This window comes from Hyla sarda, chromosome 6 (genome assembly GCF_029499605.1).
Source record: "Hyla sarda isolate aHylSar1 chromosome 6, aHylSar1.hap1, whole genome shotgun sequence".
NCBI lineage: Eukaryota > Metazoa > Chordata > Amphibia > Anura > Hylidae > Hyla > Hyla sarda.
In genome coordinates this window covers 26,363,905-26,381,799 of record NC_079194.1, presented here as the reverse complement: position 1 = coordinate 26,381,799, position 17,895 = coordinate 26,363,905, and the positions used below count along the sequence as shown (strand labels likewise).

The window sequence follows — 17,895 nt, the reverse complement described above, 5'->3', positions numbered from 1 at the left end:
ACATAGACAGTCATAGAAGCCTCCGGCAATAGTGTGAACACAGCTTAACTAGATCTTTCTATTACTATTTAGGTGGATATGCTTTTTAACAAATTAATCCAGCCTGTCAGGACTCAATACCTTATCCCCACCGGGATGCAGTAGATTTTGACTTTTCCACATTTCCAGAAACATAAATTGTTTAAAGATTTAGAGAAGGTCTATTTTTATTTAGAGAGACGTTTGCCGTCTACCGCTCCCCAGATTTAACTACTTTGGCCCGTTGAGTCCATGTTGGTGGAATACACCGACTTCCTCCCCGGAGAGCGAGATGAAAGATCCACATATAATTACATAATGTCCGGGCTATTTTAGGAGGCCTACACTGTAATTATTTGGGCTTTTTTGTAAGATTCCTGTTTTCAAGTAAACGTTTAGAGTTTTTTTTCCCCTCTGGATAATCCTAGAACAGTTCATAGTCGCAGGTGCAATAGACAAATTTTAAACCGAACGCTTCAGTTGACTGAAACGCCTGGGGAGTAAATGCGGCAGAGCTGATGCAAAAATTTGTGGGACTGAAAATGGAATTTTTTTTTTTCTCTGCAGCAAATAGGAAGATCTTTGCAAGTCTGGCTCAGATGAAAGGGGTAGTTAAAGGGGTACTCTGCTGCTCAGCGTTTGGAACAAACTGTTCCGAAGGCTGGAGCCGGCGCCGGGAGTTTGTGACGTCATAGCCCCCTCATGATGTCACGCCCCGCCCCCTCAATGCAAGTCTATGGGAGGGGGCGTCACGCCTCCTCCCATAGACTTGCATTGAGGGGTGGGGTTTGACGTCATGAGGGGGCAGGGCTATGACATCACGAGCTCCCGGCGCCGGCTCTAGCGTTCGGAACAGTTTGTGGACTACCCCTTTAACTACCTACATGTCCTCTCTCACACGATGGGTTATGCCTCTCTGCGGCACTGCCGGGAGCGTCACTTGGCAGAGGAGGCGGGGTACACCTCCCAATCAGTGAGTGGGGTGCAAGGCCAATCAGGTGCAGCACCAGCATACCATGTGTTCAGGCAGTCTTATAACATAGTGGTCAATGTGATTGGATTTTATCTTCAGCATTACTGTGCTTGTTGTGGACTTGACTGTTTGTTGTGACCTTTGACCCCGTCTTTTGTCTGCTGATTTGGTTCCGATATGCCCTTCTGGTTTGGAATCTGACCTCGGTTCTGATTTAGTTTTGTATTTGTCCTCCTGGTCCTCTCTGGCCTGTTTCCTCTCTACTCTGTTTTGTTGCTGATGTTGTCACTGACAGGTTTTGACCTGGTCTTTCTGACTTCTCGATATATAGTGTAAGCCCTGAGCACTTAGTAAGTATAGAGACCGTCGCCTAGTTGGGGGTCACCACTCAGAGCAGATCATCCATGTTGGTAGGGACAGTGGGTAGAGTGAGCGCAAAGCTGCATTGTTCCCTACCCTATGTAACAGGGATAGTCACATATTTGAGGAGGTTATGTGAGAAGACTGCCAAGATGACATCAGGAGTCTTATAGACCATTCAATGCTACCGGGGGAAAAAGAACATGCAAAGTAGGTCTCATCCAGAAATAAGAAAGGTGACTCTCTAATGCCACCCATTGGAGTTTGCTTCTCTGTAAGACAAAGTGTGACTCCTTAGGGTTCATTCACACTACAGAACTTTAAGAATGAAATTTCTTGCCGATTCCACCTTGCAGCACACTCCCATTAAGGTCAACAGGGTTTCATCTGCTGTGTTCACACAGCGGAAGTTCAGTAACGGAACTTCCAACAGGGATTCAAATTAGGGCAAAAGATTTAACATGTTCAATCTTTTGCCAAAAGCAGTCAGTAAAATCTGATAGGTCAATGAGACTTTAAATTTTGGCACTTATTTCTGCCTTATTTCTGCTTCATTTACCATGGAACAGACAGGCCACTGATCCATAGAGGAATTAAGGGAGGACATTTTTCTCACTGATTTCCGTAGTGTAAACATACCCTAAGGGCCCTTTCCTAGTTAATGTTCCAGCTAAAAAATTCAGCTCGGAAATTCTGTATGCAGCAGCAGCCGTTTTGTGGAAATTCACTGCAGAAAATTGGTTGTGTAAATGGGACAGCAGAAAAAGTGATTGTTTAATGTTGATAAATGTAAGGTAATGCACTTAGATGGTATAGATAAACATACAATAAATGGAATAACAAGTGGAGATTCTAGAAAATAAAAAGGACTTGGGTATAAAGGTTACAAGTGAGATTAGCCGCAACACTCAATGCCAGACAGTAGCCACAAACGCAAATACAAATTTAGGGTGCATAAACCTGTATACCTTTGTCAACACTGCAGCCAAACACTTGCCTTAAAGGGGTACCCAACCCCTAGACATCTTATCCCCTATCCAAAGGATCTCGGCTGCAGCACCCCAGACATCCGGTGCACGGAGTGAACTTTGCTCCGTGCCGGACGACTGGCCATGGGGGGCGAAGGCTCGAGCCACGAGCCACAACGCAAGTCTATGGGAGGGGGCGTGATGGCCGGCGCTCCACCCGTCACTCTAAACAAATGCCGGTGCAGCAGGGAGATCGCAGGGGTCCCCAGTGGCAGGACCCCCGCGATCAGACATCTTATCCCCTATCCAAAGGATAAGATTTCTAGGGGTGGAGTACCCTTTTAAGTCTACACCATGTGACCACCAAGGCCACTCAGCTGTGACGTGGACATACGGGGTTATCATTGTTGCAGCCAGGTAAACAAACCCTGCGGAAAGGACCAGAGTGGTGGCACTGGACGCAATGAGGTTTGAACCAGAGAGTACAACTTTTTCTTTTATTCTGTCAGAACCCCAAGTGGTGGGCACTTTTTTTTTAATAAGTCATTAAACAACTTTAAGCTAGAACACAACCCATTAAAATGACTAAATGCAACTAGTTTTTTTATGCCAACCCCGATTCTGCATGGCTACCAAGTGTTGTAAAGTGGTCCATACACACAGTCTGTATAAATGATTGACTATACAAAATCTATAGTAACAGGATATTCATACCTAGATAGTCTACTCCGAGTCTCTTGCAGGAATCTAGACATGCCTGTGTTGCGTTTTCGTATCCGTAGTCCCCAGGCCACAGCTTAGTGGTGATCCACAGATCTTCTCTCTTCACACCACTTTCAGATATGGCTTTACCAATCAATTCTTCATTTCCGTATCGTTTAGCTGTATCAATATGCCGAATATTACAAGATCTCAGAGCGTGCAGCAGTGCATTGTGGGAATATCCTCCATGATGAGACATCCCTAGGAGGTAGATACAAAATTAGACTTCTATTAATGTCTGAAAGAATAATTACAGTCACTGGCAGAATACAAGTGGCCCCTACTGTGTGTACACTCTACCGGGTCCATGACATTAAATATGGTGAGATGTTTGGCGAGAAGTTGCTAAATCCAAGCAAACTTCTCTAATATCCCTCATTCCTCTGAAGCTATTGGTTGAAGCTGCACCTCACAGGCTTCCTCTGTACTTATTGGCTGAAACTGCCCTCCAAAGGCTTCCTGCCCTATAGCTATTGGCTGAAGCTACACCTTACAGGCTTCCTGGGTACCTATTATCTGAAACTGCACTTCACAGGCTTCCTGCTCTTTAGCTATTGGCTGAAGCTAATCCTTACAGGCGTCCTCTGTACCTATTGGCTGAAACTGCACTTCACAGGCTTCCTGCTCTCTAGCTATTGGTTGAAGCTGCATCTTACAGGCTTCCTCTGTACCTATTGGCTGAAACTGCACTTCACATGCTTCCTGCGCTATAGCTATTGGATGAAGCTAATCCTTACAGGCTTCCTATGTACCTATTGGCTGAAGCAGCACCTCACAGGCTTCCTGCTATGGGATTATTGGTTTAAATGCACCTCAACGACATCTGGCTATGGGATTATTGGCTGAAACTGCCCTTCACAGACTTCCTGCTTTGGGATTATTGGTAGAAACTATACCTGACAGACTTCCTGCTCTGTACCTATTGGCTGAAGCTGCACCTGACAGGCTTACTTCTCTATAGCTATTGGATAAAGCTGTATCACCCAGACCGGCTCTGTACTGATTGGCTGAAACTGTACCTCACAGACTTCATGTTCTGTACCTATTGGCTAAAACAGTGTTCCTGCTATGGGATTATTGGTTGAAGATGCACCTCACACACTGTTGGCTCATCCCTGCATTTACTCTGCACATAATATTGGTAGTTACTCTTCCTTTTAGATTACCCTCTTTCTGATTTCTATATCAAATCCAAGAAGAAAAAACTGTTGAAATTGAGCAGATGCTCTTGGCATTACCAGAATTATATACAAAGTGAATACAAGGGCAGGGCAGAGCGGTAAACTCCGAGATTCAGTTCTAGCCAATAGCTACACAGCAGGAAGTCTGTAAGGTGCAGCTTCAGCCATTTGCTGCAGAGCAGGACTTCTGTGAGGTGCAGCTTCAGCCAGTAGCTGTAGAGTAGGGTCTGTGAGGTGCAGCTTCAGCCAGTAGCTGCAGAGCAGGGTCTGTGAGGTGCAGCTTCAGCCAGTAGCTGCAGAGCAGGGTCTGTGAGGTGCAGCTTCAGCCAGTAGCTGCAGAGCAGGGTCTGTGAGGTGCAGCTTCAGCCAGTAGCTGCAGAGCAGGACTTCTGTGAGGTGTAGCTTCAGCCAGTAGCTGCAGAGCAGGGTCTGTGAGGTGCAGCTTCAGCCAGTAGCTGCAGAGCAGGGTCTGTGAGGTGTAGCTTCAGCCAGTAGCTGCAGAGCAGGGTCTGTGAGGTGCAGCTTCAGCCAGTAGCTGCAGAGCAGGGTCTGTGAGGTGCAGCTTCAGCCAGTAGCTGCAGAGCAGGGTCTGTGAGGTGCAGCTTCAGCCAGTAGCTGCAGAGCAGGACTTCTGTGAGGTGTAGCTTCAGCCAGTAGCTGCAGAGTAGGGTCTGTGAGGTGCAGCTTCAGCCAGTAGCTGCAGAGCAGGGTATGTGAGGTGTAGCTTCAGCCAGTAGCTGCAGAGCAGGGTCTGTGAGGTGTAGCTTCAGCCAGTAGCTGCAGAGCAGGGTCTGTGAGGTGCAGCTTCAGCCCTGCAAAGTACTGAGTGATATGAGAGAAGGTGCCATCATTTTTTTCAATGTTCCTGGACAGTACAATAACAAGCAGCCATCTTGTTATTTCTCATGGTGTTAGGGACCTATTGAGTACAGAGCATGTGCTAAATTCTCATTTGAAGGACCAGAGTGAAACACTTAACTATCTTGGTACATTAGATGATCCTATTAAAATAAATTTTAGTATTTTTTTAGATTCACCTGAAGTTTCACTTTAACAAACAGTAAGCAACTTTTTTTTCTATAAAAAAAAATAATACTTGTTAAAAATTATTCATAAAAAACATAATTTCTCTTCAATCTTAAGAACCTACAAAACAACAGCCCACATCTCAGAATCCTGGACCATTTTCAGGAGGTACTGGTGTTAACTCCTAAGGTGACACCTGAGACATGCCTTTACGGGAAATGCAATGTGAATGGTACTGTAGATGTGAAACTTAAATGTGGATCAAAGACTTTGTGACCATATGGAGCGCACAAAGCGAGCGTGGCGCTTCCTCTGCCAGTAAAAGACCGGGCAGTACAAAAGGGAATTATGTAATTGTACCAATTCTATTCTTAGAGACAGGTTCTCAGCAGCGAGAGTTGGGCTCAGCTTGGTAGGATACAAGAGCTGCTGCTTCTCATGGACTGGCTGTATAATACCCTCCGAGGGATGAATGAGAAGCATTCAGAGACCGTGCCAACGGGCACAAACCCTTCTTGTGCACTAATGACTCTGGCAGAACACTCAGGGCAACAAAACATGTCAACTTGTCACACGACGTGCAACGCTGGAGTCCTGCCCCCAGAATGGTACACCGTGTGGCAAAAATAAAAATGTAAAAAGTGTACAAAAAATAAATCTTCCTCTAAATGTAAATATGCCAACCCTAGCCCTGAGTAATATAATGGTACAGTATAGCTAGTGGAGGTAACACTTTAGTGCCACATTATTATTGTCTCAGGGTAGAAAACCAAAAAAAGGTATCTGGTTGGTTTCTCCAGGAATCTTCTCAACTTTTTGAGACACACACGTTAATGAGACAGATATATGGAGGGTAAATTACTAAACCATTTTCTTATAGGTTACCAACAGGTAACCCAAAAAACAACAACTTTTCTTCCCATACACCTAAATAATAAAAGTGATTATTAAAAGTGCAATCTTTATTTTAATTCGCACACTAAATTAGTTTAAAATATACAGGTGCCATACAGTCCTGTATGTAAAGGACAATCCTGACCAGCCGGTCTATAGAGTATGTTCAATTAGTTTTTAAATATAGTGTGCCTGCAGAAACACCCCTACACTTGGAGAATGTAAGACAATGGCATCTGATTTAAAAACACTTTTACTCGGCCCCCCCTCGACATGTTTCACTACCGAAGTAGCTTTATCAAGAGGCAAGCGGGGAAACATGTCAAGAGGTGCCCGCTTGCCTCTTGATAAAGCTACTTCGGTAGTGAAACATGTCAAGAGGTGCCTGCTTGCCTCTTGATAAAGCTACTTCGGTAGTGAAACATGTCGAGGGGGGGCGTGTAAAAGTGTTTTTAAATCAAGTGCCATGTTCAATTTGTTTTCCAATATAGGGTGCCTGCAGAAACACCCCTACACTTGGAGAATGTAGGACAATGGCTTCTGATTTAAAAACATTTTTACACTTTACACGGCCCCCCTCAACATGTTTCACTACCGAAGTAGCTTTACCAAGAGGCAAGCGGGCACCTCTTGACATGTTTCACTACCAAAGTAGCTTTATCAAGAGGAAAGCGGGCACCTCTTGACATGTTTCACTACCAAAGTAGCTTTATCAAGAGGAAAGCGGGCACCTATTGACATGTTTCACTACCGAAGTATATGAATATTGCCGGCAGCGTCCATTTATCTCCAACAAAGTGTGTCCTTCAACTTAACGTGCCCTGAGTTGAGATGAGTCCCATATCAACAAAATAGGTCCTCACTGTAGTCCAGTACACAGAGATCGGTGGGGGACCAGGTAACCATCACAATGGCGGTGCCAGAGAATTGAAAAGTTTAGTATAGTGTTGTTTGTTATTTTACATGCTTATCTACACCTGAGGGTTTTGCTGCGTATCAGCAGATAATCCACACAAGTTGTAGGTCCATCCCTAACTAATCCGTTGCCAGCCGCAGAAAATCCGCAAAAGTGGTGGATTTGCACATTTTCCACTGATCCACTGAAGTCAATGGTATCAAAATCTGCTGGGGATTGGTTACGAATGAACCTACCCTTAAAGGATACAAAGATTTATTGGTGGGTTTCTTCCCCCCTGGAAGTCTAAGGGGAAAATCGGTAATAATTCCACGTTTAATCGACAACATAAATTGACATGTTGCAGATTTAAAAACCCACATTACAGGTCAATTCCCATGCAGCACCCGCAATACCTGTTACGCCGAGCGCTCCGGGTCCCCGCTCCTCCCCGGAGCGCTCGCAGCGTTTACCTGCTCGCAGCGCCCCGGTCGGACCCGCTGTGTCTCTAGCAGGGATGCGACCCGCGATGCGGGGTTCACATCCCAGCCTGCTTACCGGACCTGTCCTCCGTCTGTCCAGTCCCGGCACGCGCGGCCCCGCTCCCTAGGGCGCGCGCGCGCCGGCTCTCTGCGATTTAAAGGGCAGTCAGTTGGGGTTGAGTCGCTATCGGGTGGAAGGGCAGTCAGTTGGGGTTGAGTCGCTATCGGGGTTACCTGCCGCAGCAAGTCCATCCCGCTTTGCGGCGGGCTCTGGTGAATACCAGTAACCCCTTAGACTCAGTTCCCCTGGTACGGCCCACGTCATCACCCCACTGACACAGAGGATCCACCACCAGTATCCTCTTTGTACCCGGACCCTGACAATACCTTTAGGGTCTATTCACACGTACTGTATTCTGCGCAGCTTTGATGCGCAGGATTTCAAGCTGTGCTCAGTCATTCAGTTTTCATTGAAATCTGCAGCAGAAAATCCTGCACATCAAATCTGCGCAGAATACTTTCCGTGGGAATAGACCCTTAAGGTAGATGTTAATAAAGACAGACGACGTGCGTACGGTCTGTATATGGCTGACATAAATGCGAAACATACATTAAAATCCAGATGTTCCTCTAATGCAGATGTCTCGGAAGTTTCCTTGATCTGCATCATTATCATCATCATTTTATAGATTTTATATACTAAAATTACTTTTCCCCACTGAAATGTAATTCATCTTAATGAAAGCAAAAAAAATATAAGAAATTCTACAGAGAATTCTGATATTTCACAAGTACAGGAATCGGCACTCAGCGATCTCCCAGCACCGTGCCAGAAACCTCCATAAATGCTTCCCAGAGGGAACGTACGAGGCCGCCTTTCTTCCTTCCATTCCCACCAATTTTCAGACGAGTCTTCACCTCGGCCAAATTGTTCTCAGATGCACGGCTCCCAGAGGTCTCCTTGGAAACGGGTGAAAAGAGACGGCTTTCTTCCATTGAAATCCGGGGCAACCGAGGGGCTGGGGGGGGAGTCTCCTGACACAAATCAATTGCGATTTCTAGGGTCACTGAACTCATTTTAGGGAGTATAATATGCCAGGCTGAGTGTGAAAGGGTTATATGTACTCACAAAGAGAGTCCCTCAGCCACTTCAAAGGCCCTTCCTTTCCCCCCGGCCCCCTTGTTTCTTATATCCTATCTGTCCTATAGCTATTGATACCCCAGAGCGGAGCATTCCTTACAGAGCAAACACTGCGAGGACACGGGAAACACCACAAGTATCAGAAGGGCACATCATGTTTTTTTTCTCCCATTGGTCACGCAGCCTATTAATAAATTGAGATCTTAATGCTTAAAGGGGTACTCCACTGGAAAACATTTTCTTTTAAATCAACTGTTGCCAGAAAGTTAAACTGATTTGTAAATTATTTCTACAAAAAAAAAAAATCTTAATCCTTCCAGTACTTATCAGCTGCTGTATACTACAGAGGAAGTTCTTTTCTTTTTGAATTTTCTTTCTGTCTGACCACAGTGCTCTCTGCTGACACCTCTGTCCTCGTTAGGAACTGTCCAGAGCAGCATATGTTTGCTATGGGGATTTGCTCCTACTCTGGACAGTTCCTGACATGGACAGAGTTGTCTGCAGAGAGAACTGTGGTCAGACATAAAAGAAATTCAAAAAGAAAAGAACTTCCTCTGTAGTATACAGTAGGGATCGACTGATTATCGGTTTGGCCGATATTATCGGCCGATATTCACGATTTTGTACATTATCGGCAATTACTTTGCCGATATGCCGATAATGCCCCGCCCTGCCTCCCCGGCCAGAGACCGCCGCCCCCGCTGCCCCATTGTCCCCCCCCCCCTTTCCCCGGTTTTATAATGACCTGTTCCCGGGGTCCGCGCTACTTCTGGCTCCTGCGATGTCCTGCGCAGCGCAATGACGAGTGACGTCCTCAACGCGACGTCACCGTCAGTGCGCACAGTGACCGCTCAGGACGCCGCCGGAGCCAGAAGTAGCGCAGACCCCGGAATATCGCTATAAGTTATCGGCTATCAGCCTGAAAGGTCCCAGATTATGGGTATCGGCCCTAAAAATTCAAAATTGGTCGATCCCTAGTATACAGCAGCTGATAAGTACTGGAAGGATTAAGATTTTTTTTTTTTTTTTATAGAAGTAATTTACAAATCTGTTTAACTTTTTGGCCCCAGTTGATTTAAAAGAAAATGTTTTCCACTGGACTACCCCTTTAATACAGTGTTTCCCAACCAGGGTGCCTCCAGCTGTTGCAAAACTACAACTCCCAGCATGCCCGGACAGCCTTTGGCTGTCCGGGCATGCTGGGAGTTGTAGTTTTGCAACAGCTGGAGGCACCAAGGTTGGGAAACACTGGCTTAATATGTCAAAACTTTAAATACGTATCCGCACCAGAATAACTGAATATCACAGTTCTGTATAATAAAGGATGACTATTAGAGATGAGCGAACTTACAGTAAATTCGATTCGTCACGAACTTCTCGGCTCGGCAGTTGATGACTTTTCCTGCATAAATTAGTTCAGCTTTCAGGTGCTCCCGTGGGCTGGAAAAGGTTGATACAGTCCTAGGAGACTCTTTCCTAGGACTGTATCCACCTTTTCCAGCCCACCGGAGCACCTGAAGGCTGAACTAATTTACGCAGGAAAAGCCATCAACTGCCGAGCCGAGAAGTTCGTGACGAATCGAATTTACTGTAAATTCGCTAATCTCTAATGACTATATTCGGTAAAAATAACCATAATAAATATATGTTTACATTCATTTTTTTCGTGTTTATTTGCTTTTATTTATTTTGAGAACCTTGCGGCTCTTAGATAGCGGTATGGCGTTGGATGTCAACAAGTACAAACGGGTAAAACAATACAGACGCTTCTTGGTTGTATTTATCTATGACCCATTGTGATTATCGCCAAAATCACGTGAATACTTGACCATTACACCTAGGGCCCGTATACACTGCAAACATTCAGCCAACGGAATTCCGCCGGCCCAATGTCCACTTGCAGCAGGCGCAACCAAAATCATCGGTAGCAGGACTGCGCAGACGTTCACCGCCTCATAGACGGCAATGCAGTCCGGCGGAATTCTGCCCAATGTTCATTCTTTCGGTGGACGCCCATTCTGCCAGCGGAATCCCACTGTGGGGATTCCGCAGTCTGCACAGAGCAGTAGAATCCCATCGAAAATAAAAACAGAAAAGAAGAGAATACCACTAGAGATGAGCGAACTTACAGTAAATTCGATTCGTCACGGACTTCTCGGCTCAGTAGTTGATGACTTTTCCTGCATAAATTAGTTTAGCCTTCAGGTGCTCCGGTGGGCTGGAAAAGGTGGATACAGTCCTAGGAAAGAGTCTCCTAGGACTGTATCCACCTTTTCCAGCCCACCGGAGCACCTGAAACCTGAACTAATTTATGCAGGAAAAGACATCAACTGCCGAGCCGAGAAGTTCGTGACGAATCGAATTTACTGTAAGTTCGCTCATCTCTAAATACCACCAACACAATGGGGGGGATTTATCAAAACCCATGCAGAGGAAAAGTTGCCCAATTGTCCATAGCAACCAATCAGATCGCTTCTTTCATTTTTCAGAGGCCTTGCTGAAAATGAAAGTAACGATCTGATTGGTTGCTATGGGCAACTGGCCAACTTTTCCTCTGGACAGGTTTTGATAAATCTCCCCCAATGTCTGCACTGTGAATGTGCCCTTAGGCTAGGTTCAGACTACGGAATCTCCGATTCCGAGTTCCGCCTGCGCCGACTGAATAAGTCGGCGCTAGGCCCGCACGGACACTGCAGTCTCCCATAGACTGCAACGCGTTCCGCGAGGAATTCCGCCTGAAGAAAGAGCACCGCCTTTCCGAAGTGTGAATTTGTGAACGGAAAACCATTCACTACACTATGCATTATAGTAAGCGGAATTTCTGCCTGAAATTTCAAAGCGAAAATTCAGGCGGAAATTCCGTAGTCTGAACCTAGCCTTAGGCTAGGTTCAGTCTACAGAATTTCTGCCTGCAATTCCGCTTTGAAATTGCAGGCAGAAATTCTGCTTCCTAAGATGTATAGTGTAGTGAATGATTTTCCGTTCACAAATTCACACTTCGGAATTTTGGAAGCAGAATTTGTGAATGGAAAATCCTTTTTAAATATCCGCCTGAAGAATGGCGTTGCTCTTTCTTCAGGCGGATATCCTCGCGGAACGCATTGCAGTCTGTTGGGGACTGCAATGTCCATGTGATCCTAGCGCCGACCGATTCAGTCAGCGTTGGCCGCACCCGGAATCTCCGGGCGGAAATTTTCCGTCTGGAGATTCCGCAGTCTGAAGCTAGCCTTAAAGGGGTACTCTGGTGGAAACTTTTTTTTTTTAATCAACTGGTGCCAGAAAGTTAAACAGATTTGTAAATTACTTCTGTAAAAAAATCTTAATCCTTCCAGTACTTATTAGCTGCTGAATACTACACTGGAAATTATTTTCTTTTTGGAACACCGAGCTCTCTGACATCATGACCACAGTGCTCTCTGCTGACATCTCTGTCCATTTTAAGAACTGTCCAGAGTAGGAGAAAATCCCCATAGCAAACATATGCTGCTCTGGTCAGTTCCTAAAATGGACAGAGATGTCATCAGAGAGCACTGTGCTCGTGATGTCAGCAGAGAGCTCTGTGTTCCAAAAAGAAAAGAATTTCCACTGTAGTATTAAGCAGCTAATAAGTACTGGAAGGATTAAGATTTTTTAATAGAAATAATTTACAAATTTGTTTAACTTTCTGGCACCAGTTGATTTAAAAAAAAAAAAGTTTTCCACCGGAGTACCCCTTTCACACTTCTGAATTTCCGCTTGCAGAATTGTGCAAGCAGAAATTCAGAAGCGTGAATGGGAGTGCGAAATCCCATAGAAGTCTATGGGCTTTAGTTTGAGGCGGAATTCCGTAAGTGGAAATTCTGCCGTGTGAATAGACCCTTAGGCTGGGTTCACACTGCAAAATTTCTTGGCAGAATTTCTGCCGGAGATTGAGCCGGCGGCGCTAGGACCGAGCAGACTGCATTGCTGCCAATGCATTTCTGAATGATCTGCTCAGAAATGCATTGCCATCTATTGGGACAATAATGTAGTCCACAAGGTCCTAGTGCCGCCGGCTCGATCTCCGGCAGAAATTCTGCCCAGAAATTCCACAGTGTGAACCTAGCCTTAGGCTTGGTTCACACTACGGAATTTCTGCCTGCAATTCCGCTTTGAAATTGCAGGCAGAAATTCCGCTTACTAGTATAGTGAATGGGTTTCTGTGCACAAATTCACACTTCGGAATTTGTGACCGGAAAATGTGCTTGAAAATTTCCGCCTGAAGAATGGCGTTGCTCATTCTTCAGGCGGAAATACTTGCGGAACACACTGCAGTCTACTGGAGACTGTAGTGTCCACGCGGTCCTAGCGCCGAATGATTCAGTCGGCGTTGGCCGCACCCGGAATCTCCGGGCGGCAATATTCTGCCCGGAGATTCCGCAATGTGAACCTAGCCTTAGGGTCTATTCACACGGGCGGGGTTTCCGCACCAATTCTGCTTCCGCCTCCTTGGGTGGTTTCTGGCTTGTGAGGATTTTGTGTGGAATCGGTGCGAAATTCGTGCGGAAATTCCACACAAAGAAATTCAGAAGTGTGGAATGAAAGGTGGTCAGGAATTCTTAGATTTCGCATGGTACCTGAAATACGGATCTATCAGATTTCAGGAAGCGTCTATCTCATCCAGAGAAGGAAGGGTGAGATATGGGAAATCCTGGATAGTGTGAAATTCCTAACATAACATAGCTGCTAAGGAAGTCTGTTTTTTGGGTCTATATTTTAATGGAATGAATGGCAGGTTGGTATTGGGGCCTTTCATTCCCTTTCTGACAGTCCCAGCTTTCAGTGTGGCCCAAAATCAGCACAGGTGCTGAACAAAGATGGTTACTGGGCTTTAAAGGGGTTTTCCAGGTAAAAAACTTTTTTTTTATATATCAACTGGCTCCAGAAAGTTAAACAGATTTGTAAATGACTTCTATTAAAAAAATATTAATCCTTTCAGTACTTATGAGCTTCTGAAGTTAAGGTTGCTATTTTCTGTGTAAGTGCTCTCTGATGACACGTGTCTCAGGAAACGCCAAGTTTTGAAGCAAATCTCCAAAGCCAGTTGATATATAAAAAAAAACTTTTTTCCTGGAATACCCCTTTAACACAAGGTGTAACTCTTCAGGCTCAGACTGGGAGGAACCAGAACCTCCGATGGGAGTTGGAATCATTAGTTGGCAGCCTCAAAGGGGACATTTGACAAGTGTCAGCCGGAATATATGTGTACACCTTTATTTCAACTAAAAAGTGTAGTTTACTATGCTTTTCAATACTGGATGCTACAAAGTACATGATTTTTCAATAAGACTATGTTCACACTGCGGAATATCTGTGCGGACATTCAGCTGCAGCAGAGTCCCATTGATTTCAATACAAGGTGGAATTTCCGCTGCAGATGTTTCTGCCACGGAATTCCTGATTCTGACGTCCGCAGAAAGAATAGACTTGTCTATTCTTTCTGCGGATTCCGATCGGAAATGCATTCGCCGCTTATGAGACGCGCATTTCCGAGCGTGCGAACCCGGCCTCAGGATCAGTGGCAGAGATATGCTACTGCATCGGTATTTTGCGGCACTCTTTATATGGCTGAACCAAGCCTTGGCAGGAGGAAGAGTTCAGGAGATTTGGGAGTTCCGGAGAGTCATGGTCATCTCCTAAAACAGTTTATCCTGATGGAACGGAAAAATGTTAGACCCGTAATATCAAAATAAACAAAGTTTTGCCCCCTTAGGTCGAATGTAGTTTGTCATATGCAGATAACTGTGCCGGTGGCAGCGTGCGAGGAAGGGCCGGGGACGGCCATCACTAATGCTTCCTTGTAAACATTCTTTGATGTCCCTAATAATGTGACAAGTTTCAGGAAGAGCGGATCCTCCCCCATAACACACCCATACAGATAAAGGGCTTCCTCTTCAATGATTAAAGGGGTACTCCGGTGAAAACCTTTTTTCTTTTAAATCAACTGGTGGCAGAAAGTTAAACATATTTGTAAATTACTTCTATTAAAAAAAAATCTTAATCCTTCCAGTACTTATTAGCTGCTGAATGCTACAGAGGAAATTCCTTTCTTTTTGGAACACTGATGACATCACGAGCACAGTGCTCTCTGCTGACATCTCTGTCCATTTTAGCAACCGTGCATAGCAGATGTAGGCTAAGGGCAGCGTGGTGGCTCAGTGGTTAGCACTGCTGCCTTGCAGTGCTGGGGACTTGGGTTCAAATCCCACTAAGGACAACAATAAATAAATAAAGAGTTATTATTATTATTATTATTATTATTATTATTATAACGTCATCAGAGAGAACTGTGCTCGTGATGTCATCAGAAAGCATTCCAAAAAGAAAAGAATTTCCTCTGTAGTATTCAGCAGCTAATAAGTACAGGAAGGATTAAGATTTTTTTAATAGAAGTAATTTACAAATATGTTTAACTTTCTGCCACCAGTTGATTTAAAAGAAAAAAGGTTTTCAACGGAGTACCCCTTTAAATAGGACCTCTCCCATAAGCATCGGACCATACGCCGGTTAACCATAACATTGCCAAACAATAGCATAAAATCACAATTCTCCTACTTAAAGGGGTACTCCGGCCCCAAGACATCTTATCCCCTATCCCAGTGGTCTTCAACCTGCGGACCTCCAGATGTTGCAAAACTACAACTCCCAGCATGCCCGGACAGCCGCTGGCTGTCCGGGCATGCTGGGAATTGTAGTTTTGCAACATCTGGAGGTCCGCAGGTTGGAGACGACTGCCCTATCCAAAGGATAGAGGATAAGATGTCTGATTGCTGGGCTCCCGCCACTGGGGACTCCCGCAATCTAGCATGCAGCACCCACCTGTAAGCACTGCAGGAAGCGCTGGAGGCTCTCAGTGTAAGGGTACGTTCACACGCGTGGATTTTTTATAGCGGGTTTTCCGCTGCGTATTTGAAAGTGGGCAGGCTTTTCTCGGCTGTCTGCAGCCGATTTTCCACGGCGGAATGTACACTGCGGAAAATCCGCCGTAAGCCCCATCGAAGTCAGTAGTGACTGTGGCGGATATTCCGCCGCGGAAAATCTGCTGCGGACAGCTGAGAAGAGCCCGCCCACTTTCAAATACGCAGCGAAAAACCCGCTAAAAAATCCGCGAGTGTGAACGTACCCTAATGCCTCCCGACCACGGGGACGGAGTATCGTGACATAACGACTCCACACCGTGGCGGGATCCCAGTGATCAGACATCTTATCCCCTATCCAAAGGATAGGGGGATAAGATGCCTTGGGGCCGGAGTACCCCTTTAATAAAGGGACCCTTCACCCAAATCTCAAAATTCAGGTTTAGCTTGAATTACTGTCAATGTCTCCTTCTCCAGTCGTCTTATTTATCCAAAGCTTACCAGCCGCATATGGCAAATGTACACAGTGTGAACGTAGCCATAGATTCTTCTCTCTGTATAGTGAAACCAGGAAAAGGAGAGTAGAAAAAGCGGGGGTCCTAGACGAGCGCTACTGCTGGAATAAAAGGATTCGGAACGCCAATAAAGCACAGGACAGTTTATTGTGGTTTAGAACAATCGGACAACGCGTTTCGGCACCAGCATGTGCCTTCTTCAGGTCCATAAAACAAATGATTCCGGCGTCCTGAAGCCTATGATGTGCTGTGGTCACGCCACCACAGCACATCATAGGCTTCAGGCCGCCGGAATCATTTGTTTTATGGACCTGAAGAAGGCACATGCTGGTGCCGAAACGCGTTGTCCGATTGTTCTAAACCACAATAAACTGTCCTGTGCTTTATTGGCGTTCCGAATCCTTTTATTCCAGCAGTAGCGCTCGTCTAGGACCCCCGCTTTTTCTACTCTCCTTTTCCTGGTTTCATTAACCCCTTCGCGGTCACGGACAGGGGGTCTCGAGCAGCACAACTGCTGCTACTACCTTCCACTTCACACTCGCCAGGTGAGGTGCTGTCACCGTTGATAACCTCAGCGGGACATCACACCACCCAGAGTGCAATGGTTTCTGACAACTCCACCACCCCCCCATCACCCACGAGAGAGCGCCCCAAACTTTTTTTTACTGCTTCTTTATACTCTCTGTATAGTGCTACTGATACAATGCACATCCTAGGTCTCCAAACTGAGGACCCTCAGATGTTGCAAAACTACAGCATGCTGGAAGTTGTAAATTTGCAACATCTGGAGGTCCACAGTTGGAAACCACTGCTATAGCCACTGCTAACTTTTCCTCTGGACAGGTTTTGATAATGTTTTCAAATCAACTGGTGCCAGAAAGTTATACACATTTGTAAATTACTTCTATTTTAAAATCTTAATCCTTCCAGTACTTATCAGCTGCTGTATGCTCCAGAGGAAATTGTGTTGTTCTTTCCAGGCTGACCACAGTGCTCTCTGCTGCCACCTCTGTCTGTGTCAGGAACTGTCCGCAGCAGGAGCAAATCCCCATCGCAAACCTCTCCTGCTCTGGACAGTTAACCATACATTGCCGAACAATAGCATAAAATCACAATTCTATCTCGACGTTCCTAGATAGAGATGCCGATGGATCTCGGTGGTAGGTGATGCATAGCGTTCAGAGGCTATTACCGGCAATTTCCCGTGGTGTGTGCTTCTTCCGGCCTCCTCGAGGCCGGAAGAAGCGCACACCGCGCGAAATTGCCAGTAATAGTCTCTGAGCGCTATGCATCACCTACCACCGAGATCCAACTCTATCTATGAACGTCGGGTCATTAATCTTAATCCTTCCAGTACTTATCAGCTGCTGTATGCTCCAGAGGAAGTTGTGTAGTTCTTTCCAGGCTTATCACAGTTTGCTGCCACCTCTGTCTGTGTCAGGAACTGTCCGGAGCAAAAAAGAAACTCTCCTGTTCTGGACAGTTCCTGACATGGACAGAGGTGTCAGTAGAGAGCACTGTGGTCAGACTGGAAAGAACTACACAACTTCCTCTGGAGAATACAGCAGCTGATAAGTACTGGAAGGATTAAGATTTTTTAAACAGAAGTTATTTACAAATCTGTATAACTTTCTGGCACCAGTGGGTTTGAAAACATTTTGGGGGAGATTTATCAAAACCCGTCCAGAGGAAAAGTTGCCGAGTTGCCCATAGCAACCAATCAGATCGCACCTTTCATTTTTGAAAAGGCATCTGAAAAATAAAAGAAGTGATCTGATTGGTTGCTATGGGCAACGTTTCCTCTG

The 17,895-nt window shown here is 45.5% G+C and overlaps 1 protein-coding gene across 6 annotated transcripts in view; it reads right to left on the bottom strand.

Annotated features, from left to right (window-relative positions):
• The window catches only part of LOC130275433 (uncharacterized oxidoreductase YtbE-like), a 189,033-nt gene that overhangs the window by 165,164 nt on the left and 5,974 nt on the right, over window positions 1–17,895 (bottom strand). For all 6 annotated transcript variants that reach the window (XM_056523387.1, XM_056523388.1, XM_056523389.1 and 3 more), the window contains one exon: window positions 3,034–3,282. In XM_056523387.1, the coding sequence (XP_056379362.1) occupies window positions 3,034–3,282 (249 nt within the window). The remainder of the gene's footprint in view (window positions 1–3,033; window positions 3,283–17,895) is intronic.